Source organism: Danio rerio, chromosome 8, assembly GCF_049306965.1.
Source record: "Danio rerio strain Tuebingen ecotype United States chromosome 8, GRCz12tu, whole genome shotgun sequence".
Classification (NCBI taxonomy): domain Eukaryota; kingdom Metazoa; phylum Chordata; class Actinopteri; order Cypriniformes; family Danionidae; genus Danio; species Danio rerio.
In genome coordinates this window covers 43,614,024-43,639,651 of record NC_133183.1, presented here as the reverse complement: position 1 = coordinate 43,639,651, position 25,628 = coordinate 43,614,024, and the positions used below count along the sequence as shown (strand labels likewise).

Below are 25,628 nucleotides of genomic sequence, written 5' to 3'. Positions count from 1 at the left end.
AGTAGACAGTTCACAAGACATTGGCGAGCAAATCAAGTAAAGGCAGGAGCAGCTTTACTAGTGTATTAAGCATTGAACTCTGTTGTGTTAATGGCATTGTTTATGTCTTTATTGCAATACATTCATTATATAATGTTAGCAATTATACTGCTAAGGTAGTATGATTTAAAGCAACATTTTCTAGTTTTTTTTAAACATTACTGAATAAACTAGAGAATTCCCCTTGGCAGCTTTATTGTAATGCAGATTATTATACAGTTAGATCAACAAATATTCAGACATTGACTCAATTCTAACATTTTTGGGTTATACACCAACACAATGAATTTGAAATAAAACAAACAAGATGTGCTTTAACTGCAGACTGTCGCTTTAATTTGAGGGTATTCATTCATTTTCTTTTCGACTTAGTCGCTTTATTAATCTGGGGTCGCCACAGCGGAATGAACTGCCAACTTATAAACAAGAACTGAAGAGCATCACCAGGAATAAAACCCAGGATCTGGTGATGTTTATGCATTCCAGATGCCAGGCTGTAATTGAGTGCAAAGGATTTGAATTTAAAGTATTAAAAAGTGAAAGTTTGATTTATGATAATTATTCCGTCCAACTAATTTTGGTCCCTTAACAAATGGGAGGCACATATGCAAGCTGTTGTAATTCAAATCCATTGTGTTAGTGTATAGACCCAAAAATAGAATTGTGTCAATGTCCCAATATTTATGACCCTAACAGTATATCTGGCCCACAGCTTTTTCCAAAGTTTGGCCTCCCCTGATATAGGCAATCACATGTGAATTGACTGTAGATGCTAAATGTTGTCCTGGACACAAAACCTAAGTGTCGATTTTTTTAAATTGATATATATATATACATAACATAAAACCTGAATAAATTAGCTTACTATTGATGTATACTTGTTTAGAATAGGAATATTTAAAACAGGAATAGGAATATTTGAAAATCTGGAATCTGGGGTTAAGATAAAAATAAAATACTGAGAAAATCACAATTGAAACTAAATTAAGTGTAAAACTATCTAAATTGAAATGTTATGTACTATTTTGGCTATTGCCATGCAACATAAGACTAGTTTTGTTCTCACAAATCAGGTTTCATGGTTGCTCAGGTTTAATAATACATAACTTTGGATCAGGGAAGGCAATTTAATGGTTAAATGTCTGGGCTGGTAAACCCAAAGGCTCAAATCCCATAATGGGTAATATGAGAGGAGGAAAAGTGCTCAGAGTTCCCATCACTAATCTGCCTGTGAGTAAAGCACTTACTCCTCATTCCTCTGGAGGCACTGGTCCTCTAATAAATATATGTCAGTCTGGATAACATGTTTCAGCAGACCATTAGGGAGACCCTATAATGAATCATAATTCATTAAAAGCTCTTTTAATACACCTTACCATTAAATGTTTGAAAAAAGTGGTTATCCTACTTTGATTTCATGTGTCATGGTGGATTTTTAGATGCTTAAAGGGGCAAAATTTGACAGAAAAAAAGATGTTTTTAGTGACATCAGTAGGTTTTCAATGTTTCTTTTTTTTAACACAGTATTACCAGGGATTGAATGTCGCTAAAAATTAGTGGTCATCACATGTCTACCTTCTTTAAAAACAGGATTGACCATGGTCAGTACTTGGATAGAACACCTACTGGGAAACAAGATTGCTCCTGGAAAATGTGCTTTTTAGCCCAGCGAGGGGTGTTCAGTCTGGTCCGTATAAATCACAGCACTCCAATATGACGTGGTCAAAAAGAGTAGTAGCCCTTCAAAAAGAGCAGTGGTGTGGCCAAATTATCCGTCCATCATCATAGTTTCCTTTTAGTTTTAATACTCTCTTCTCCACCAGTTAGAAGTTGTGTGTGGTAGGTGTATTGGCACATTATTACAGCACTATGGCACCAGTGGTGCTGGAGAAGATTAATCATTTCACAAATGTATAGAGAGCATCTGATAGTAATGGCTGCTTTCGAAGCACTGCTTCATGAAGCTTGGAAGTCTTTTGTTTCAAGTCAGTGGTTTGGAGCGTGTACCAAATTGGCAAGGTTACATAATTTCGGTAAACAGGGCTTCATTACATCATTGCGGTTTGGAAACGTTTAGAAAATTGGATAGGCATGGTGTTTTGAACACTTTGGAACAGTGAATGTTTTTGCGAAGAAGTTAGTTCAATTATTTCAAAGCGTTGATTTTCCCATCAATAGATACAGTCTAAATTATGTTTGCAAGTCAATCACCTGAGCTGAATCCGATTGAGCTTGCATGTTACTTAAAGAAAAAACTGAGGGGAAACCCAGCGTCTAGTGATGTCTATGCATTCCAGATGTCAGGCTGTAATCGACTGCAAAAGATTTGAAACCAAGTATTAAAAAGTGAAAGTTTGATTTATGAAAATTATTTTGTCTAATTAATTTTGGTCCCTTTACAAATGGGTGGCATAAATTTAAGCTGTTGTAATTCAAATTCATTGTGTTGGTGTATAGACCCAAAAATGGTAGAATTGTGTCAATTTCCCAATATTTATGGACCTAACAGTATATTCTGCTCACAGCCTTTAATTAAGTTTGCTTGTTGGTCCTTTATAGGAAAAAGTTTGGCCACCGCTAATATAGGCAATCACATGTGAATCGACTGTGGATGCTAAATGTCATCCTGGACCACAAATGTCATCCTGTCCATTTTTTGAAATTGAGATAAATACATGAAACCTGAATAAATGAGCTTTGTATTGATGTATACTTGTTTGGGATAGGAATATTTAAAAACAGGAATAGGAATATTTGAAAATCTGGAATCTGGGGTTAAATTGAATTGGCATGGTGTTTTGAACACTTTGGAACAGTGAATGTTTTTGCGAAAAAGTTAGTTCAATTATTTTAAAGCTTTGATTTTCCCATCAATAGATACAGTCTAAATTATGTTTGCGGTTTGTTCAAACTACGCATTTAGCTGAATTAATAGTTTTTTTTTTTTTTCTGGGACAGCGTAATTGTTTTATGTTCAAACTACTTAAATTTGTAAAAACTAGTAAGTTTACCTAATTCCTTCATGTTGTCTCAACACAAATGGATAGAGAGGAACACAAAATTTTTTACAAGCTCTGTTTAATGTCAACTGTAAAAAGGGGTCAGACGTCAGAGGATCCATTTGCAGCTTATTTTTTCATCAGAGCACAATATACCAAACTGAGAATTGTAACAGGTGACTCACGTACAGGGAAAACACTCACACTTATAATTGATCCAGGTGAGTTCGTGGGCAGGGAGCAAACTAATAAACAAGATACAAAATCCTGGCCTCAACTAAAGACAATCAGAGTACAGGGAGAACGCTCAGAACTCTATGGAGGGCAAAACAAGACTATAGCTGCATCCCAAATGGCACACTATACACTCATGCACTATGTATTTATGCACTTACACACTCAACAGCATAGTATATGTTTCTATATGTAGTGTCGTCCCAAATGAAGCACTAATGTTTTTTTTACTAAGCGGAAATTAAAATCGTTTCCCTGATGACGTTTGACGGTTGCGAACTAAGTGAAATAAACGACCGAATTATCAAATAATACCTGCCGTGAGTATAACTGCATTCACCATCGGGAGGCGCTACAATCACTCTCAAAGGAGAATTTTGCTTTCACAATCCACAATGAATAAAGTTATACAACATGTGCGCCCGATAGCTCCGCCCCTTCCACTACGTGAACAAACATGCGGTTCTTCATTGCGTGAAGTGTCCATCATTCCGCACTTCATTTTAGCGGCTGAATGAGTGCATCATCCGGGTAATTAAAGTGCACTTATTATTTTTTAGAGTTTTTAGTGTGAACACTACTTAAACTATTTATACTACAAAATGGCATAGAAGTCATTTTTCAAAAATATTTTCATTCAATGTTCCAAGCATGTGGAATGATCTTCCCACTCCCACATGGACTGCTGATTCACTATTATCATTCAAACGAGGAAATCTCTTCCAGAATCACTTGAACCCCTGTGAACAACACCAGAATCCCCCTCTTCTCTCTTCCCACCACACCACAACCTTAAAACATTATGACATTTTGAGTGTGCCTTACACAGGTGAGTAGGCTTGACAAACCACCTGCAGAAAGCACACTCTTTCATCTCTATGACACTTGAACTCACACTTGTACCCCAGTTCACATATCTCTAAATGAAAAAATATATATATTTGTAAGTCACTTTGGACAAAAGTATCTGCTAAATGTAAATGTAATCAGCACCAGGTACAGCGATTGAGGAGATGAGGACCTATGCTGATTACTGAGGGGAATAGCTGGAATATGTTGGTCAACACCAACATACAATACAATACAAAACAACATACAATTAATTATTTTTAATGACAAAGTATCATATCTGTATATAAAAGTTTGAATTAATCCCTTATTTTTGCATGACACAACCTTGTTTCAATTGTCAAAAAATGGTGAATAAAAACAATATCATAACTGGTTGACTTTCCAATGTTTGCATGCTTTTAGTGGGAGCCTATGAAGTTAGGGAAGGTTTACTTTAGAATTTGATATAAGCTGCTCACACATTGGCAATAAACAAATCAATGGAAATTTACCCTTGTGCACTGATCAAATTTACTTTGTTATGTTTAAGATGAAAACATCCACTAAATTGACCTGCTGTAAATAAATGCATCAGATAAATATTTGGTAAAAAAAAAAAGAAGGCTTATTTTCAGGGCTTTACATTAATTTTTTTGATCACCAGCCACAGTGGCTAGTAGTTTTCTATTTGTAATAAAAAAATAATAAGACATATTCCGGGGGGGGTGTCGGGGGGTCCCTTATTATGGTGGGCATATCCCTTATTTTCACGTTCCAGTGTAATTAAAGCATCCGCTCTGAGTGACAAATCTCCAAAATAATAAATAAAAAAGAACAAAGTCCTTTCAGTATGAAAAAAATGCGAAGCTGAGAGAAACACCCCAGCACAGCTGCAAAAAAAAAATAAATAAATAAAAGAGTGGAGAACAATCTCTCTCACAGCTGCCTCTGCCTCATTACTTTCCCCACAATGGAGCATCCAACGTGAGTCATAGAGATTCATCCTCCGGAAACACTTGAGCTTTGAATGACAGTGCTGACGCATATGTGTGTGAGTGTGTATAAAGAACACACCACGTTTATATTGGTTCTGAATCACTGCTGCCAAGTCACCATACATAAAATACCAACAACCTTTAACTTCGTCAAACTTTATTAATCTTTCATCTGTTCTGTCTCGTCCTGTCTTCACTTTCTTTTCTTCTGACTAATGTGATCGGTCACGTCTTTTCCCCTCACTTTTCTTTACAATATCTTTCTGTCCCATCCCATCACCCCCTGTCCTGTGCTACTCGCTCAGTCGAAGCAGCTGTTTTGTTGAGTCAGAATCATTATATAGGCCATCAGACCCACAAAACACAACCTGCATGCAGAGCACAAAATCATTCAGCCATGAACAAAATGCAGCACATCCAGGATCCAAAACCCACTTTTTGATGCCAATGCCAAGTGTATTAGAACAATTCACTGTCTGCTGATATCGCTTACTAAAAATTAAACTGTATTGTGAAGTACTTCATGTACTAATTGTGAATTAGTAACATATATACAGTCAGGTCCATAAATATTGGGACATCGACACCCACTTGTTAAGGGACCAAAAGTAATAGGACATAATAATAATCATAAATCAAACTTTTAACTTTTAATACTTTGTTGCAAATGCTTTGCAGTCAATTACAGCCTGAAGTCTGGAATTTACAGATATCACCAGACGCTGGGTTTCATTCCTGGTGGTGCTCTGCCATGCCTCGTTTTACTGCACCTGTCTTTAGTTCCTGCCTGTTCTTGGGGCATTTTCCCTTCTGTTGTGTCTTCAACAGGTAAAATACATGCTCAATTGGATTCAGGTCAGGTGATTGAATTGGCCATTGCATAACATTCCACTTCTTTTCCTTCAAAAAGTTTTTGGTTGCTTTTTTAGTATGATTTGAGTCATTGTCCATCTTCTCTGTAAAGCTCTGTCCAATGATTGTTAAAGCATTTGGCTAAATATGAGCAGATGATATTGCCTAAAAACTTTAGAATTCATCCTACTGCATTTGTCAGCAGTAACATAATCAATAAATACAAAAGAACCATACATGCCTAAGCCATGTCACTACTACCACCAGGATCAAGGGCAGTTCCTTTCCTTCTCCATCCTCTTCTCTTCCTATCACTCTTGTATAAGTTAATCTTGGTCTCATTTGTCCATAGGATGTTGTTCCCGAACTGTGAAGGCTGATTTAGAACTCTAATCTGGCCTTCTGGTTTTTGAGACTTACCAATGGTTTATGTCTTGTGGTGAACCCTCTGTATTCACTCTGGTGTAGTCTTCTCTTGATCCATGACTCTGACACACATACATCTACTCCTGGAGAGTGTGCTTGATCTGTCCAACTGTTTCGAAGGGTGTTTTCCTGACCAGGGAAAGAACTCTTTGGTCATCCACCACAGTTGTGTCTGTGGTTTTCCAGGTCTGTTGGTGTTGTTGAGCTCACTGGTGCGCTCTATCTTTTCAAGAATGTTCCAAACAGTTGTTTTAGCCATGCCTATTTTTTTTTTTTTGCCATCTCTTTGATGGGTTTGTTTGTTTGTTTGTTTGTTTTTTAGCCTAATAATGGCTTGCTTTACTGATAGTAACAGCTCTTTGGATCTCATCTTGAGAGTTGACTTTTTGAGTTTTGAGATTTAAGATTCAGATTCCAAATGCAAATAGCACACTTGAAATGAAATCTGGACCTTCTATCTGCTTATTGTAATTGGGATAATGAGGGAATAACACACATCTGCCCATGGAACTTTTGGAGCCTTAACAAGTGGGAGGCACATACAGTATGCAAACTGTTTTACTTTTGGATCCTCAAGACAATGAGTTTACTTAGATATTTATTAGTAACAAATTCTTAGGTTGTCTTTACAAAAAGATGAAGGCATATTGTTATTTTACAAGTAGTTTTGTTTTAGGAGTTCTTGTATGATTTCTTTCATTAGTTTTTAATTAATTTTATTGAGTAGGTTTTCAAGATAGCCTGTTGACTGATTTTTACGCAAAACACTCCAGATGGTTTGCTTATAACATTGAGAGCTGTTCTGTACAGTAATGTTAATATTTTTCATGCAAGAAAATTGATTCATACACATTGTAGTTATATATAGCTTACATCCACATTCAAATTAAACTGCCATAACAGTGCAGTTTTAATGTTGTCATACGTCAACATGATGAAAGTATCAGAACCTGAAGAGTTTGTGCAAACATATCCATACTGCTTGATCCTATGCATTTTTTATGGCTATAATTTTAATTTGTGTTAATATTGCATTTATTTATTTATTTATTTATTTATTTATTTATTTATTTATTTATTTATTGGGGGCCTTGGCTCATTCTAATTTTGCACATTGTATTACTAAGGTTGAAGATAGAGAATTATAATCAATGTGTAGTAAATATGATCAAACAATACTAATATTTAGAAGTAATAAATACATTTTACAAGAAGTAATTGTTTTTAATTGTTGGTTTTACCGCATTTTAAATATTTATGCTGTAACATTTTAAGATCAGACTTAATAACAAATTGTAACTTAAACGTAATGTGACAATAATCCATGTTACTGTGACATCAAACTGAACTGTAGACAATAATAATGGCTCAAACTTCTCAAATAAAAAATCAGATATAACCCAAACCCAAATAAAATCACCACACAAATTGCTTGCGCACATAATAAAATTAATTCATAAAATTAAGTTTCAAAACCCCTGTATGGCTCATTTTCTTCTAAATAAAATAAAAGAGCTTGGAAAGATAGCTTCATAATTATAGACTTCAGATATTATATACTTTTAGATGGTTTGATAACCATAGAGTTGAATGTGAAGGACTCAGGGTACAAGGTTTATTGCTTTCCCACAAATTGACTCAAATTTAAGACACATAGGCATACACAGTCCTGATACGCTGGACCACCTCAAAGGCATTAAGTTTCTTTTTTAAGTGTTAAGCTGAACCATGTGAACAGAATAAGTGGCTCATTATTCCCATGAACAAATATCTCATTTTTAACTGGTCTGACTTTTAGTCTATGCACGCTTGCTTTAAGGGCAGCTGTATTTTGACGCATTCAAAAACATTGCTGAAATTCATTATGGCAGATACATATCTTACTGTGGTGCTGTTTAATTCTTGAATGAATTGGGGTCATTTACTTAACACTATTTTCATATACAATAAAAAAAACTATTATGGACTTTTGGATATCTATTAGAATAACAGCATTTTGAGCACCTTAAAATGTACATTTTGAAAACAGTGTGGCCATTTTATCAGTGTAAAATGTAAATGGAATTCTGGGAAAACTGTTATGTCATGTGTTCAGTGTTTAGGCAAACCCAAAATAACAACGGTTGACTACAGGACCGTATGTGCACCTTGCATGCAGGATTTAGCATTTTAGCCCTTACACACAATAGTTTTAAATACTACCACTGACCTTCTGAATGAGTTTTTAATGTAACCATTATTTACAGTACAACACATTGCTTTGAAGTTTTAAAGGCAACACATAAGATTTATTATATGACATATAGCAGCCCCAATGATTTAAACATACACAGTATATCGCTTTGCTTATTTTAAACACCCTAATCTTATTGTGAAATATCCGATATTTAATTCTCAAATAAAATGTATTTTGTCATTTAATCAGCTTAATTATAATCATATTATCCATATTAGCCTGCGCCTCAATGGAGATATCAAAGCAGCTGGATTTTCCACGTAAACCTCCTAGTTACATAAAAATTTAAATGACAGCACAATAGAGTAAATGTTCTAATAACCTAAACATTGTGTATCTGATGTGACTAACACATCATCTGTTTGTTTAAAAATAAATATTATTGCTGTATTCATAGACAATAACCTGTAATTTACAAACCATAAATATTATGTTTTGCTAGTACTTATGTGTACCTAAATTTCTACATTTTATAAATAAACGTTATTTGCTTCAAAACACTGATAAATTGAGATTTATGACAATTTATGTGCATCTTTCTCAAACTCGGAATAAGCTACTTCATTTCATTTTTTAGGAGACCCGAAAAAATTTTAGCAGTTGATCATCATGCACTGAATATTGTAATTATAACAGGGTTAATTTTGACAGACAATTTTGATTTAGTTTTAGTCTTAGTCTTATGACTAAAATTTCATTTTAGTTTAAGTCTAGATTTAGTCTAGTTTTAGTCGACTAATTTTCATAAGATTTTAGTCGACTTAATCTCTTCTAGATTAAGTTAACTAAAATACATTTGGTTTAATTTGTGTAATTTAATAAAAATATTATATTATAATAAATATATAATTATTTTTAATAATATTTTTTAAAATATTTTTAAAAATATAATATTATAAATATTATATACATTTATTTATACAAAATAATAATAATAATATACAAAAGTCTCATTAAAATATGGAATATAGCTTTTCCATTGAAGATCAAAAATTAAATTTGCATTGTTTGCATAAGTAATATGTAAAATTTTGTGTTGTGTTTATTAGTCAACGAAAATCTCAGTATATTTTTTATTATAGTCTTCATCATCATCACTTAATTTTTATTTAGTTTTCGTCCAGTTTTCTTTGGGAAAAACTTGTTTGTCCTGAAAATTATGACAAAATTTTTTGTCAACAAAATTAACGCTGAATCACACTGGTGTGATCATGTGTTAAAGGGTTAACTGTTTTTGTTCATGACCCTTCAAACAGAATGCTTTTCCGTTTCCAATGTGTTACTTTTCTATTGTTTTACAATGTAAACATGTGCTTGATAAAGGTGTAAGATTGTTTCATGTTTAGCTTCTTTTGAAGTGCCGCACACGTGAGCGCCGTGTTTTTTAGATGCTGTGTAAAAGTAAAAGATCTTTAACTCTTACACTCAGCACAGCTTATCATTGTCAGTTCCACAACAATCTGAAGTGTTTGGAGATGGACAAGTGTTGCAAGTTTCTGTTTAGAGGTGCTCAGTGGCTATGTCCGGATATTTTATCAAACCCCGTTAGAAGCACAGACACATTCAGAGTGAATGGGTCATTATTCTGTGTGAACATGGATTTTCTTCTTTTGACAATACTGTGGTCTTATCGTAAAAAAAATTAGAAAGAGCACTTAACATTCTTCGGTTTTTAGTAGACCACTGTCAAGTAAAACACATCCTCAGTGTACTGTATTTCAACAAACTGGTTCAGTGAATGATTCAATGACTTACAAAACAGTTACTTATTTAGGTTACTGAATAAATCAGCGTGTTTAACTAGTCAGTTGAATAAAGTCTTCATTCACTAGACACACTTGTAGGCACCTATCAGAAAGACCCCACCACAAACACTCAACGCAAAGACTAGCAATCTGTCTAGACAACCACAGTCATGCAAACAGTGCGGTCTTTAAGTAACACTGATGAAAGTTTGTAATATAGTAGCACTCTTTGTACATCTTCATCTCAATAATAAAAGTGCTACACAGCTGCTGAAATGCACTGGCTGGCAGTGTAAAGCTATTCACTTCAGACGACCAGCACTGCATACTAAAATACCAAGAGACACGAGAGAGAGAGAGAGAGAGAGAGAGAGAGAGAGAGAGAGAGAGAGAGAGAGAGAGAGAGAGAGAGAGAGAGAGAGAGAGAGAGAGAGAGAGAGAGAGAGAGAGAGAGAGAGAGAGAGAGAGAGAGAGAGAGAGAGAGAGAGAGAGAGAGAGAGAGAGAGAGAGAGAGAGAGAGAGATGCTCATTATGGACCTGCGTTGCACTGCAGCAGTGGGTTTTTTTTCTAATACCACCAATATAATTAAATCAATGACTCTAAATGAACTTTGTATATTAATAATAAAGACTGTTAATACAGTATACATAACTAACAATGCTGTATAGTCATGATGTAAGATTCAGTAGTTCGCATTTAATTTAACTTCCATAATCTGATGCATTTTGATAAAAAAAAAGATTTGAATGCACATCTGACATCCACTAAAGCTGTACAAATATGATTGCTCAAGAATATGTGGAGATCTGAACATGCGCAAAACATTCTGACAGAGTCAGCAAACAACAACTTTCACTGAGCGGACTAAACAGTCTGTCAAGTAAATACATCACTCTTCAAATGTATAAGAGGAAGAGAGAGGCAATAATTACAAACCATAATTAAAGATTACAAGCCTCAGCATTCTGTAAAAGCAATGATTGTCTAAGATTTATTACTTTGCCGCAGCTGAAGCAGATGTATGAATACAAACAAGGATGAAGTTGGCTGTGATATTCCACTTATTTTGCTGGGTAATGAACTGGAGATGTTCTGCAGATGTGTTATTGATTTGGGTACAATGCAGTATTGCTGTACTGTACCTGAACCCAAGAGCTGACAACGCAGTGGGCTTTTCCACTGACACACCAACAAAAGCATGTGTTTATAGAGGTCTGCCGGAATTTCATTCACAGTTTGAGTCATAAGAGCAAATTTTGGTCACACTTTATTTTTTGGGTTAGGGTTAGTGTGAGTTGACATCTACTTGCACAATTTTCCTATGGTCAGTTAAATGTCTGTCGAAGGAGCAGTATCAACAGATATTAAGCAGACAGTCTACTAATACTCAAATGGACCTTCAAAATAAAGTGTTACCCAAATTTTTGGAAGCAAGAGTAATTTTGGCAAATTTAATACACATAGTTATATTCAGTACAATTATTTAACAGAACAAGGAAATTTTAACAGTATGTCCGATAATATTTTTTCTTCTTGAGAAAGTCTTATTTGTTTTCTTTTGGCTAGAATGAAAGCAGTTTTTAATTTTTAAAAAACTATTTTAAGGTCAAAATTATTAGCCACTTTAAGCTATATTATTTTTCTGATAGTCTACAGAACAAACTATTATGTTTAGAAATGTGTTGGAAAATCTTCTCTCTGTTAAACAGAAATTAACAGTGGGGCTAATAATTAAGGGGGGCTAATAATTGTGACTTCAACTCTATACAATATACAAATCAAATACTATAAATGTTTCTAAAATTATCTATAATTTAAACATACACATACATTCAACTTACTTTTTTTCTTACAATATAAAAAAAAATCTTGCTGCATTATTTTTTTTTATTTAGTTCTCAAATCTTATATCAATTAAAGGGACAAAAAATGCATTTGTTTATTAATTTTCCTTCAGTTTAGTCCCTTATTTATCAGGCATTACAACAGCGGGATGAACCTCCAACTATTCCGACATGTGTTTTATGCAGCGGTTACAGTCTCACATACACACTCACACACTATGGCCAATTTTGTTTACCCAATTCACCTATAGCGCATGTCTTTGGACTGTGGGAGAAACCGGAGCACCCGGAGGAAACCCATGCCAACTTCAGAGAGATGCTCATTATATGCTTCGGAGATGCTCAGGCTCCTCATAAAACTCCACACAGAAATGCCAACTGGTCCAGTTGGAACTCGAACCTATAACCTTCTTGCTGTGAGGCGACAGTGCTAACCACTGAGCCACTGTGCCACCCTCTAAATGAAAATTAAGTCAAACTTTGCATAACTTAAAAACTATAGTTCGAACTTGATTAACATAAATTTTGTGTAGTGATGACTTTTTGTGATTGAACATTTTACAGTGTACAGTGCTTAGCATATATAAGGACACCCCTCAAAAATCTATCTTTTAAATTCATATTTTTAATAGGAAGCTATACAATATTATATTTGTGCGTATACATTAGATTAGTCAGTAAGGAAGCTAAATCTGGAGCTTATCTAACAAAATAACTTACGATAACAGTCCAAAAACAGGTACAGCCAAATTTGTGTTTTAAATAAAAAAAAAAGAGGAAAAATCAAGGGAAGCAAAAACAAATTTACAAATTTTGTAGCATGTAATTTTTTATGCAATATTTTGCAATATTTGATCACTGAATTATTACTTTAATATATATCTGTTTAATAAATCTGTTTTGTTTAAATGCACTAAAATTATATTACTTATATTCACTGAGAAATGAGAAATGCTGAACTCTGTTTTTCTTTATAAAAAATAAATCAATAATATTTTTAACATTTAATTGTTTTATAAGCACATATTTCCAACTATATATAAAAGCACTGATATATACAAATCCAAACCAGGCATAATGAAACCTATTAATCCTATAACAAGCACCAACTAGGCATGGGACGATAACCATTTTAAGGTATACTATGGTTTGGAAAAGTCAAGGTTTTAAAACTGCCAAATTTTTCTTCTATACTGCTCCTAAAAAATGTGAAAGCCAGTGTTTTTTTTGTTTTTTTTAAGACAACAGTACCTTTAGCGGAAAAGATATTCATATCTGTGTTTTTGAAACTAATGAAGACAGCAGAAGTCAATAATTCATTTGAGTTATTTATCCTGACATGTTTACTGCTCCAAAATAGTTTAAATTTTTCTTAAAATGAAATATATTGTGTTAAAAGGGGAAAAAGTTTTTGTTTCTTACCCAGTTATTTAAATAAAGAATAAAAATATATATTTTAGAGCAGTAATCACAATATCGTGAAAGCGGAATATTTTTATCCAAGGTTATCATACTATCAGAATCGTATACTGGCCCAAGCCTAGCACCAACTGTAAACACTACATACTACGTAGGTGAAAAAAAAAAAAACCTCTCTGCATCATCTGCACTCTGCAACATTCTCCCGACAGGAATTGACTCTATATGACAGCTAGTTATCATATTATGAAATGAGGGATGAAATCAAGACAGAGAAAATACAAAATATTTACGTTTGGAGTCCTTCACACTTTGCAAGGCAGACTGCAGTCTCTCCAGCATGGCTTGAATGTGTGTGTGTGTGCTAGAGTGTGTGTGTGTATGGAGGCAGGGTCCCGATCCCGGATCACACTCCGTTTAAATCCCAACACATGTGAGAGCGATCACGCGGAAGGGTCATGGTGAGAAAAACCAGTGGAGGGCAAAAACAAACAAACAAGTGAAGAAAACAAAACAAAATGAGCCTCTGTGTAGAGGTGCGAGCGAGCCGCTTACTGTAGCAGGTTCATTTTCCTTTGGCATCTGGAGTCGGTGAATGAGAGAGAGAGAGAGAGAGAGGGAGGGATGGAGGAGTGGACAGGCAGAGAAAAGGAGGGAATAAAGACAGAGAGATGGAGATAAGAGGAGGGGCGATAAGAGAGCGAACGAGAAGAACGATTTAATCCTAGGACCACTGCAGAGCGGGGGGTGTGCCGATCAGAGAGAGAGAGAGAGAGAGAGAGAGAGAGAGAGAGACCTACATGCACATACGTGTGTAATCTGACTTTGGCAAGTGCTGATGCATGCTGGTCATGCCAATAAAAAAAGCATTTGCGTGATTGAGTTTAATGCTATCAGTGCAGTGAACATATGACAACACTACTCAACTGCTGAATAATGCATGGTTCGTGTGATATTATAGGCATCATTCACTTATTTTTTTTTCCCCAAAATGTATTTATTTAACCTATGTCATTTTAAACACTTTTTTTTCTTAAACACAAAATGATTAGAAATATATTATAATTTTGAATACACTATTTTACTTTTGTTAGTAATATACTATAACTTTAGTATAAACTATACCATAAATATAAAGAAATCCGGTAACACTTTACAATAAGATTTTACTAGTTAATTTATTTACTAACATGAGCATTAAATCATAGTTCAACATTTACTAATGCATTATTAAAATCCAAATGAATGCTTGTTAATATTAATTAATGCACATTAACATGATGAACTAACAAGGAAAAACTGTATTTTCAATAACTAAGGTTAACTAACATGAACAAATACTGTATTAATTGTTTTGTCCATTGTTTCTTCATGTTAGTAAATGTATTAACTAACATTAATTAAAACAACTTTATTAAGTGTTACCAGAGTCATGTTACCTATGATTTATTTCATATAAATATTTAACTTTGCTCATTTTTACTCTCAGTCATGTACACCAGTGTTCTGTGTTATTTAGTTCCTGTATTACAATAGTGTTATCTGTGTTACCCCTGATGTAAAGTAAAACACTGCTATTACCTATGTTTTCAATACAATTTAAAGTACAAATCCAGTTTTCATAGTTCATGTAGAAGGTGAATAAGTAAATAAATATATATTTTTTTCACTTCATCAAATAATAAAATAAAAGTTATAAGAATACAGTTAAATAAACTCTATTGTTTACAGCAAAAATGCCTTCTACTGTGAATTTACAAATGTGATTTTTACCAAAATGAATAGAATATTTTGCGTAGTTTAGTCAATATTCTATATTTGCTTAATCGTAATAAAATTAAAACATCAACATTTAATTCATTCATTCATTTTCTTTTCGGCTTAGTCCCTATATTAATCAGAGGTCGCCACAGTGGAATGAACCGCCAACTTATCCAGCATATGTTTTAAGCAGCGGATGCCCTTCCAGTCGCAACCCATCTCTGGGAAACATCCATACACACTCATTCACTACAGACAACTTAGCCTACCCAATTCACCTGTACCACATGTCTTTGGACGATGGGGGAAACCGGAGCACCAGGAGGAAACCCACGCAAACACAGGGAGAACATGCAAACTCCACACAGACATGCTAACTGACCAAGCCAAGGCTCGAACCAGCAACCTTTTTGCTGTGAGGTGAAAGCACTACCTACTGCGCCACTGAGTCGCCCTCAACTTTAATTGTTTTTCATTATTAAACTTACTTAATTTCACTAAATCAGTTCATGACATACAATTAAACACTTGAACTTTAAGGTGTAAGCAGTATGGACTACTTTTATGCAGACCTTTGGTTCTTTTGTTTTGTTTTCTTTTGAGACATGACTGCCTAAACCCCCATTTTACCTCTACTGTATGGAAATGAGTACTGTAGTAAATAAGTACAGGTATCTGCAAGCTAATGGGCTAAACATAAAGGTAAAATAAGGAGCTGAGCAGGGCATATGGGGAACAATGAGTAAAATGATAAGATAGCTTTAGTCAAAATGGCTCAAAAAAATAATAATACATTCAATTATTTTGTGACCAGCTCAGTCCCTTTATTAATCAGGGGTCACCACAGCAGAATGCATTACCAAATTATCCAGAATATGTTTTATGCAGCAGATGCCCTTCCAGCCGGAACCCATCACTGGGAAACATCCATACACACTCATTAACACATATAAACTACGAACTGATTACCCAATTCACCTAAACCACATGTTTTTGAACTTGTAGGTCAAACTCGAGCAGCCGGAGGAAACCCACGCAAACATGGGGAGAACATGCAAACTCCACACAGAAATGCCAACTGACCCAGCCGGGGATCGAACTAGTGACCTTCTTGCTGTGAGGCGATTGTGCTGCCCAAGAATAATAAAATTACTAATAATATAATTTAAAAGTTTTGACCAGTCAGAGTAGGTTTTACTAAATTGATGTGTTTGGGGGCAATGGGTATTTTTACATGAGACTCAATTAATCAAAATATTTCCCTTTTTTTTTCAATAAGAAAGTACTATGATTAGGGCGTTTACTGTAGTTGTTTTTAAAATATTTCCTTCATGCTCCTATTTTATATGTTATGTAACATATACTTGATGGTGCTTAAGTCCAGCAATGTACATGCTCATGTAAGGTCATACTGTACATGGCTTTAGCATAAACCAGTTATGATCACTAGATTTTTCCCTTATATACAGATTTTGTCCAGTACTGTATGTAAATGCATTATCCTACATGCAGCAAAGAAGAAAATAAATCACAATCTCAGATCTTTTCTTGAAGAATTATTAAAAAAGCATCTTTTTCTCCCACACTAGTCTTGCATTTCTGCATCACTGCCAGTGGATAAACAATTTATTAACAAAGCAGTTGAGTTGTTTTGCCAAGTTACTGCTTTTCTTTGTAGTCAGGAAAAGATGTTATTTCAGTAAACTGAGTTTTGGGAGTTATCAGCATTTTGGTGTGCATGTAAACATGGTCAGAACACATATTTGGTTTGGTGTCAGTATATTAAAGATTTCCAAAGATTCAGCCTCAGGATCAGATACAGTTTGCAACTGATTTAACTACTGAAGTAAATACAGAACTGTTTGCCTGCATGTTGTTTAAATATGCTTGTATATTTTATAGTCTTTTGTTATAAATCAGACTAAGGAGGAGTTGGACAGGAAGATTAGAAGATTATAATAAAACTAGTATGCAAGGACCCAGCATGCACAGGAGGTCAACATGACGTCAGATTGACGTTGTATCCCAACGTTGTGGGACATTGCATTTAGTTTGAAAATGAAAATCAGGTTGACGTCAATTCCCAATGTAAGACAGACATGGCATTTTGGTTACTTTCCAACGCAATTTAAAAACAACCAAATATCAGCTTCTAATGATGTTACAACTTGTCAATGTGTAGATATTACCAGTATGATCCCAATCAAATATTGGATTTTGGTTGCCATACCAAATAAGTGTCAATATGACGTTCGTTTAAGATGTTGGCTTGATGTCGGATTTTGGTCACTTTACAACACAACCTAAAATCAACAAAATATGAAATTCACATAATTTCACATTGTTATTGGACATCAAAATAAGATTGTCCTTAGACACTAGTGACCTAAATTTAACCTACAATAATATTAACTTATAACATTGTGAGTCTGCTGGAGAATCTATAAACAATCATCACGAAATATTCAAAAATTGTGATATATATCAAATACATTTGAGACACCACCACCTTGTGCTTAAAAATTACAAATACATTTTAAAAAATATATTTTAAAATGTAATTGTAATTTTTTGGGCACAAGGTGGTGGTGTCTCAAATATGTTCAGGGCAGAATTGCGAATTTCTATTGAAACATTATTATGTTCATAAAATATTGCACTGACACCCATACTTGCCAAAAATAAAACTAATTAGGTATCATTTAGCTTGGTGGGTTGCTCCAAATTTAAAGTAACCTGTTCTGAGATTTTGGGTTTGACAACTAAGAAGTCATAAGCACGAGTACTTTTATTATCTCTTGATTAAATGAAGAGAGTTGAAACCTTGTAAGGAGCCTCGTGTCACGGGTGTCACAACACCAAACAAGCTTGAAAAACAAGGTTTCAACATGCAACACTTTCTGTATTGGGTGTGAAAGCTGTTACACTGTGACTACGACAGGATGGAGAGTGAAACCAGCATGCCGAACACTGTTTCAGCTCATATTTTCAGACATTTTTTTCCCTAATTTAGCTGAAAACCGTACAGTAAATACCATTTTCAGATAATAAATTTAGGTGGCTGAACAAAATCCCTAAAAATAAACATAAGAGAAAATTTGAACTGTTGGTGGTGCTAGAAAGATTGAAATACAGACTACAAATTTGCTTTGGAGAGTGTTCTGACTGTCCTGGATCAAAAATGCTTTTCATAGGGTTTTGTCTTATTTCTAGTCCAAATATTTAAATATTCTTATATCAAGGAGCATTTTCTAGACAAGCAAACAATAATGTTTTCAGACATAATGTCAAACGTAAGTGAGTTTTTGCCTGAACAAGTAAAATAATCTGCTAATAACTAAAACCAGATTATTTTGCTTACACCATTGGCAAATTATTTTGCTTGTTTTAAGGGAAAAAGTTAGTTCATTTTGACATGTTATTTCTAAAAAAACAAGACAATACTTTTTACTTGTCCAGAAAATGCTTCTGTTTAAATATTTGAACTAAAAACAGGACAAAAACAATAAAAGCATTTTTGCAGTGTATTATTAAAACGCTAGCGACTACAGTAGGTAACTCTAAGCACTGTCAGTAAAATAAAAATAAATAAATAAAAACAGAGGTTTGTAAAATCATGTCAGTGTCCCTTTAAGACATCCACTGACATCCACACAACTAGGATAATCTCTATTATTGATTCATTGATTGTGTAACTCGTGTTTTGCTTTCTAACCCAATTCGTTCTCTCTTTATCAGTCTCTCAGTGTCTGCCATCTCTTATATCTGCATCATCTCTGATTTTTATGTAGCTCAATCATACAGTGTGTTTGATGGCATTTCACGCTCCCCTGCACAGCCATACACAGAAACACAAACATCTAGTTTTTTTTCATCAGACGTCTCAGTCTCAAGACAGACTCTCTTTTATCTCCATATACTGAGTCTTTCTATCCTCCAGCCATATGAGTACAAGTGTAGGCACACAAATCAGCTTCTCAGTTTTGGATTTTAGGCATTTTGCTAAATTTATAGGAGAAAGAAGCGGATTAGTTATGAAAGCCAGACATGATTTTACATTGCAGACACAAGCACCAGATTAACTGCACTCAAAAAATGACTTTTGCTGCTTGTTTAAACTGCTTCTTTGAAATGAGCTGAGGCAACACAATTCTTAACCCTCTACCGCACGCATTATGATAAACCTTTAAAAAAAATTTATTTGACTGTTTTTCTTTTTTTAAAATGACTTAACTTGAAGTGCTGTAAAAAAAAATTGGAAAAAAAAATTTTTTAAGGTACTTTTTGAAACGTTGCCATATGGCAACAACGTCCAACAGTGGATCTACCTTAAAAAATTTCAAATTTAAAACTTTCCTTATTATTAATTTTTTTTGTTAGTTTAAAGTAATTTAATTGGTCTTGCAGCATTATGAGCTTTAACACAGAACTTATACATTACACCTTATACATACTTTACCACAACTCATATTCCAACAGCTTTCATTCATTCTATTCTTTTTGCTGAATATTATTGAAAACAATCATAATATTGTATTATCATATATACAACATACAGTAAATATATATATATAGTATATGTATAGTATATATATACAGACATATGTGTAGTTATAGTGTATAGACAATCATATTGGGGTGATATAAACACACCCAGCCTTTTTTTTTTTAATTTAACAACATAAAAACGGTGGACCAATTGGATCGGTTTTGAGACCGACCACAACTTGATATAGGTATGCGGTCCCCCTCGTCCACCAATATTGATTGATAGGTGCGCATTACTGTACCCAAAGTTAGTTGTTTCACGTCCACCATTTTCAGCGTGTGAGTCAAATCGATGTCACCAAAGGAACACCCTTGCTCTATTTTTGGATGTAAGGCTCATTGGGTGAAACCTTATAGTGAAACCAGTTAATTGTTGCATCCTTACACGCATGACTAAAACTATACAAAGACACAAATTCTGGCACATAAGGAATATTGATACCTCAACAGTAGTCTCTGCTTGGTCTGTGTCCGAGTCCGGGTCGTACAGTACATGTACGGCTGAATGCTGGCCCTCTCACTCATGTTGCTTCTCTCTGTCTGCCTGTCTGTTGCCATACACAAAGTGGGGGAGCTCTTGGCTCCACCCCCTTTTTAAGTTGGGCAGGAAGTCGAAACTAATTTTCAAGTGAAGCAACACACCCCTAAAACAATGATCCATGTACACGGCCCCAAAATGACACTTTGTAACACATTATAATTAAAAAAAAATCTGAATTGTGTTTTGAACTGAACCTAAATTGGCACACTCAGAACAACCATAATATTAATATTAAATCTTAAAAAGGGGTATAAAAAAAAAAAAAAAAAAAAGGTGCCCTTGACACTATCTACTTAAAATGAGTTGAAACAACACAATTCACAACTCACAATTTTGGGGGGCACAACGTACACTACCTGACAAAAGTTTAGTCTCCTATCCAAGTTTAAGGAACAACAAATAAAAGCTTGACTTTTAGTAGATCATTTGGTATCAGAAGTAACTTATATGAAGGGCAAAGGCCTCTAGATTATGCTTATTTTACAAAAAAAAAAAAAAGAAAACATGATCATGCTTTGATTTTTAATTATTTCATTAGGACAGAAAGGTCTGACTTTGCTTATACAAAAGTCATGTCATGTAATAGAAATATTGTACAGTATAGAATATAAAGTTATGGTGCAGTGGAAAAATAATTAATATTGTGTATGACACCCATGAGCTTGGATGATTGCGTCCATACACCTCTTCAATGACTCAAATAACTTATTCATAAAGTCATCTGGAATGGCAAAGAAAGCGTTCTTGCAGCACTCCAAGAGTTCATCAAGGTTCTTTGGATTCATCTTCAATGACTCCATCTTACTTCAGATACACTCAATAATGTTTGGATCTGGTGACTGGGATGGCCAATCCTTGAGCACCTTGACTTTCTTTGCTTTTAGGAACTTAGATGTGGAGGCTAAACTATGTGAAGGGGCGCCATCCTGTTTAAGAATTTGACCTCTCCTTTGGTTTGTAATGTAATGGGCAGCACAAATGTCTTGATATGTTCCTCGGGCTATTGATGTTGCCATCCCCTCTGCAGATCTCTCGCACGCTCCAATACTAAATGTAACCCCAAACCATGATTTTTCCTTCACAAAACTTGATGATTGAGATGCAGTTCAACAGGTGATTCATCAGAAAAATTCACCTTCTGACACTTTTACAATCAACTAGACATCAAGTTATTATTTGTTGCTCTTGCAACTGGGATTGATGACAAGACTTTTGTGAGGTAATGTAAATGTTTTATGTTTAATTGACTTAATTTTGTGAAAAAACTATTACATTGACTTAATCGGTTTTCGTTGGGACAACATGATTGATTTTTCACAGTGTACAAATACAAATTAAGTAAAAAAACTATAAAAAGGTGTAACTTAACTTTACATATATAAAATATGAGCCCCACATTATATTTAAAAACGTTCAGAAGCAAAAACCTCTAAGTGCTCTCTGAAAATGTATTCTAAAGTGAGCATTTTTCTCAGTCTCCAATCTTTATTTTGAGTTATTTTACATTAAAGACAATGAAAATAACCAATTCGTTGACATAAAAGTAAAATTACAGAACCTGTACACAGGAGTCTGAGAAAAAAAAATCATTTTAGAAGACAATTGCAGATTTTTTTATATTTTTTTTGGCTTTGGCACTTTTCATTTAGTCAATAAGTAAAATAAGTTACAATACTGTCTTAACGTATGCCTTTCGTTCTAACTCTTACTCTGAGGATGTGTAAAACACAGCACAAACTCTCTGAAAGATTATGAAATCGAGTCATACAGAAGAGGAACATCAGAGGTATTGATATACACGGCAACAGCTGTGACATCGGGGACAGGCACGTTTTTAGATGCTCAAGCTCTTAGTGATGCCATGGCCTCGATAAAAAGCAAAGGAACACTGAGTAAAATGAGGTCATTGTGGGCTTAGGTAGGGGAGAGTGTGAGGGGGAAGGAGGGGTTTGTGTGTATCCGGGTCTGACTGCTGGCAGGCCTCACCGTTGGCAGGCCTCTGTCTCACTGTCACTCGGTCACTTTATACAGCTGACACTTTTTGTTTAACTTTGCCTTCTTTTTAAATTCTAGAATGTAATCAAAATATTAAATAGCATCAGTGCTGGGTGTAATTAATTCCTCACTTTATTTAAATGACTTTTTTCAAGTACAGCATTAACGCATTTTTATGTCATGCAATTAATTGTTTATAATGCTCTTGATTAAATACTCTACATAAATTGAGCAGTGCTGTATAAAGTACTGTATAAAAACCTGTGTATTTAGCAGAATAATTTGTTTTAAACGAAAATAAGTTTACATTCATCAGACAATTGCACTTGCCATAATGAAGATAAAATATGAAATGTTTCATGTTTTCATACATATTTTAAACTTTTCAATTGTTTGCAGTTGTTATTAAAATGCTTTCAAATTTTAAAGTATTAGTGTTTCAAATTTGTGACACAAATGTTTGTCACATGTTTGACACATTTAAAGAATTGTAAGTTTAATATATATTTTCTGTGTGCTTACATTCATTAGGATTTTAAATAGTAATAAGACAAGTATTCCTTGAGTAAATAAATTGCTTAAAATTAAATTAAATTAAATTAAATTAAATTAAATCACTTGTAATTAAATGTACAGTAATTTAAATGCAATTTTAATAATGCAATTAGTAACTAACTGTTTTTTAAGTATTTCACCCAACACTGCATTATATAATACCCAAATAATTCAAAGATTCCATAATGTTATTATGGAATAACTCAAGGCAAAAAGTATACTTTACTTTTTTTACATACACATAGTCAGTGTCAGAGTACAGTCTGTGTCAGTTTAATGACATTATCAGAACAGTTTACATTTGATTACATTTTAGTAGTCAACATTTGAAGAGGATGTTGACTCCTGTATACACACATTCATCTGCAGCAAATATTTAAGGTCAAAGAACATTGATTAATAATAAAAAGAGTCTCTTCTGATCCATTTAATGCATCTTTAATTAAATTATTTTTTTATACTATAACTGCATTCAATATGATTAAACGTTAGACTTTTTTTTCTTAAAAAAGAAAAGCTTATAGAAAAAAAGATTATAAGAGATAAGTTAAAAACCAACACAAAGTACTGTACAGCTAGGGTGGGGAAACTCGGTCCTGGAGGGCCGGTGTCCTGCACAGTTTAGCTCCAACACTAATTAAACACACCTGAACATGCTAATCAGTGTCTTCAAGATCAGTAGAAATCTAAAAGCAGGTGTGTTTGATTAGAGTTGGAGCTAAAGTGTGCAGGACACCGGCCCTCCAGGACCGAGTTTGCCCACCCCTGCTGTACACTAACTTAAACTTAAGTTAAAATCTTTGTTAATTAGTAAAACATTAGATTACCCCCTAAGCTGTTTGCAATTTTTTTATCACCCTTTTCCATATTTAGGTAATCACACTATATTAGAAGTCATGAAGCTTAAATTAGAAATTCATGACAATACACCATTTGGAAAATTCAGCGTTACCACGTAAAAGTCACTTTAAACCATTTCAGGGTGCTCATTCTTTCATTGCTTCATATTATGAAATTCAGTATGCAATTTTATAATCAAACATTGTGTATAAGACAGCTAATATAATAGTAATATATTTAACTATAATAAAGCTTAATTCACATAAATAATTGCTGTTAATTAATAACATGCCTTATTTTTGGTCTTTTTACACTGTATTTGACAAGTACCATTAATAGAGATCATTCTTAATATACACTCAATAGACACTGCTGTGTGTTCAAAGTACTTATTTAAAATGAGTTGAAACAACACAATTCGTTTGTTTTTTGGAGGGGACAACTTAATTGTTTTATGAAACATCCTTGCAAGTGTGTTGAGGCAAGTTAGAGCAACAATCTTCAGGACACAGACCCTCCAGGACCCAGTTTGGACACCCCTGGCTTAACTTAATCAATTTGTGTTTATACAACATGCATTTTACAGTGTACATATTAGAGAGTGCACATTAAATGATTCAGGGGTTGTAGCAGACATTTTCTTCACCTTTATACAAATACAACACTTTTTCGAACTAAACTGATCAAAACTTGGTTGTTTGTTATAAAACTGCCAGTTTGAAGTCTGGAGTCAAGAGTCAAAAATATTTCCTTGTTTTCAGAAATAATATGACAAAAACAAATGCCATGTTCAGTATATAATGCAAGGAATATCTAGCATCTAGGACTGCACTGGAGTACTTATAAGCTACTTCATGGTGTTGGTGCATTACAAATCCTCACCTTTGACATTTTCCACATCCTGAGAGGCGATAACGAATCCAAATCCTTCACCTGGTTTCCTCTTCAGCTCCACCTCATAGCCCCGCAGCGCCGGGGGCTGCTCTTTCTCCTCTGTTTTCACTCTGGGACTGAGCACCGTCCCTCCATCCTCTGAGCTCATCCAATCACGTGGCTCCAGTGTGAGAGTGACAGGTACTGAATCCAGAAAGCTGGTGCTCTGGACCAATGAAGAGCGCACCAGCGCTGGAGATGGCGGGGTCAGAGAGTTACGAGATAATGGCATGGAGTCGGTAAAAGGAACTTCAGAGTCGGAAGCAGAGCGTGGAGGGGGAGGAGTTAGTCTTCGCACAGAACTAGGCGAATTGGAATAGTTTGAGGGGCCTGCAAAAATAAGATGAAGCCAGTTATTCATAATTATACTTTAAGGCAGTTATATGCTTGATTCTGATTGGCTGATGAACATACTATGGTGTGCAAGAGCAGTTTGAGGTCAAAACCTTGAAAAATGGCTTGAACTTTCACATCTGAACAATGTCTTTAGGTGTTCCACAGTTCATCCTCAGTTGTTCTGTACTTAACGAATGGGCATAAAGACTTTAAATGTGCAGTATGTGAGTTTTTGTTCTAACCAAAGCCTTAAATCGATATATTAGGAAAAGCTTTTATTCCTTGCAGAAAACTGACAATGATCACCTCAGGTACACCTATATGTGCTATAGTCAGTTTTAAATTCTAGTAAAGTTTAATGTTTGTGTTTAAATGCCATTTTAAATGTCATTTATTGCCATACTACTGAAAGCAGCAGCAGATAGTTCACCTCAGATCTTATGCTTACCTCAGGTCTCTCAGCATGCTTTGAGAGACTTTCTGACTGAATTAATGAAA

At 34.4% G+C, this 25,628-nt stretch overlaps 1 protein-coding gene and 1 long non-coding RNA gene across 37 annotated transcripts in view; one reads left to right on the top strand and one right to left on the bottom strand.

Annotated features, from left to right (window-relative positions):
• magixb (MAGI family member, X-linked b) overlaps window positions 1-25,628 on the bottom strand; it is a 179,161-nt gene that overhangs the window by 25,159 nt on the left and 128,374 nt on the right. For all 36 annotated transcript variants that reach the window (XM_021478474.2, XM_073910911.1, XM_073910912.1 and 33 more), the window contains one exon: window positions 24,744-25,124. In XM_021478474.2, coding sequence (XP_021334149.1) covers window positions 24,744-25,124 — 381 coding nt within the window. The remainder of the gene's footprint in view (window positions 1-24,743; window positions 25,125-25,628) is intronic.
• The window catches only part of LOC141375883 (uncharacterized), a 266,551-nt gene that overhangs the window by 208,249 nt on the left and 32,674 nt on the right, over window positions 1-25,628 (top strand). The window lies entirely within an intron of this gene.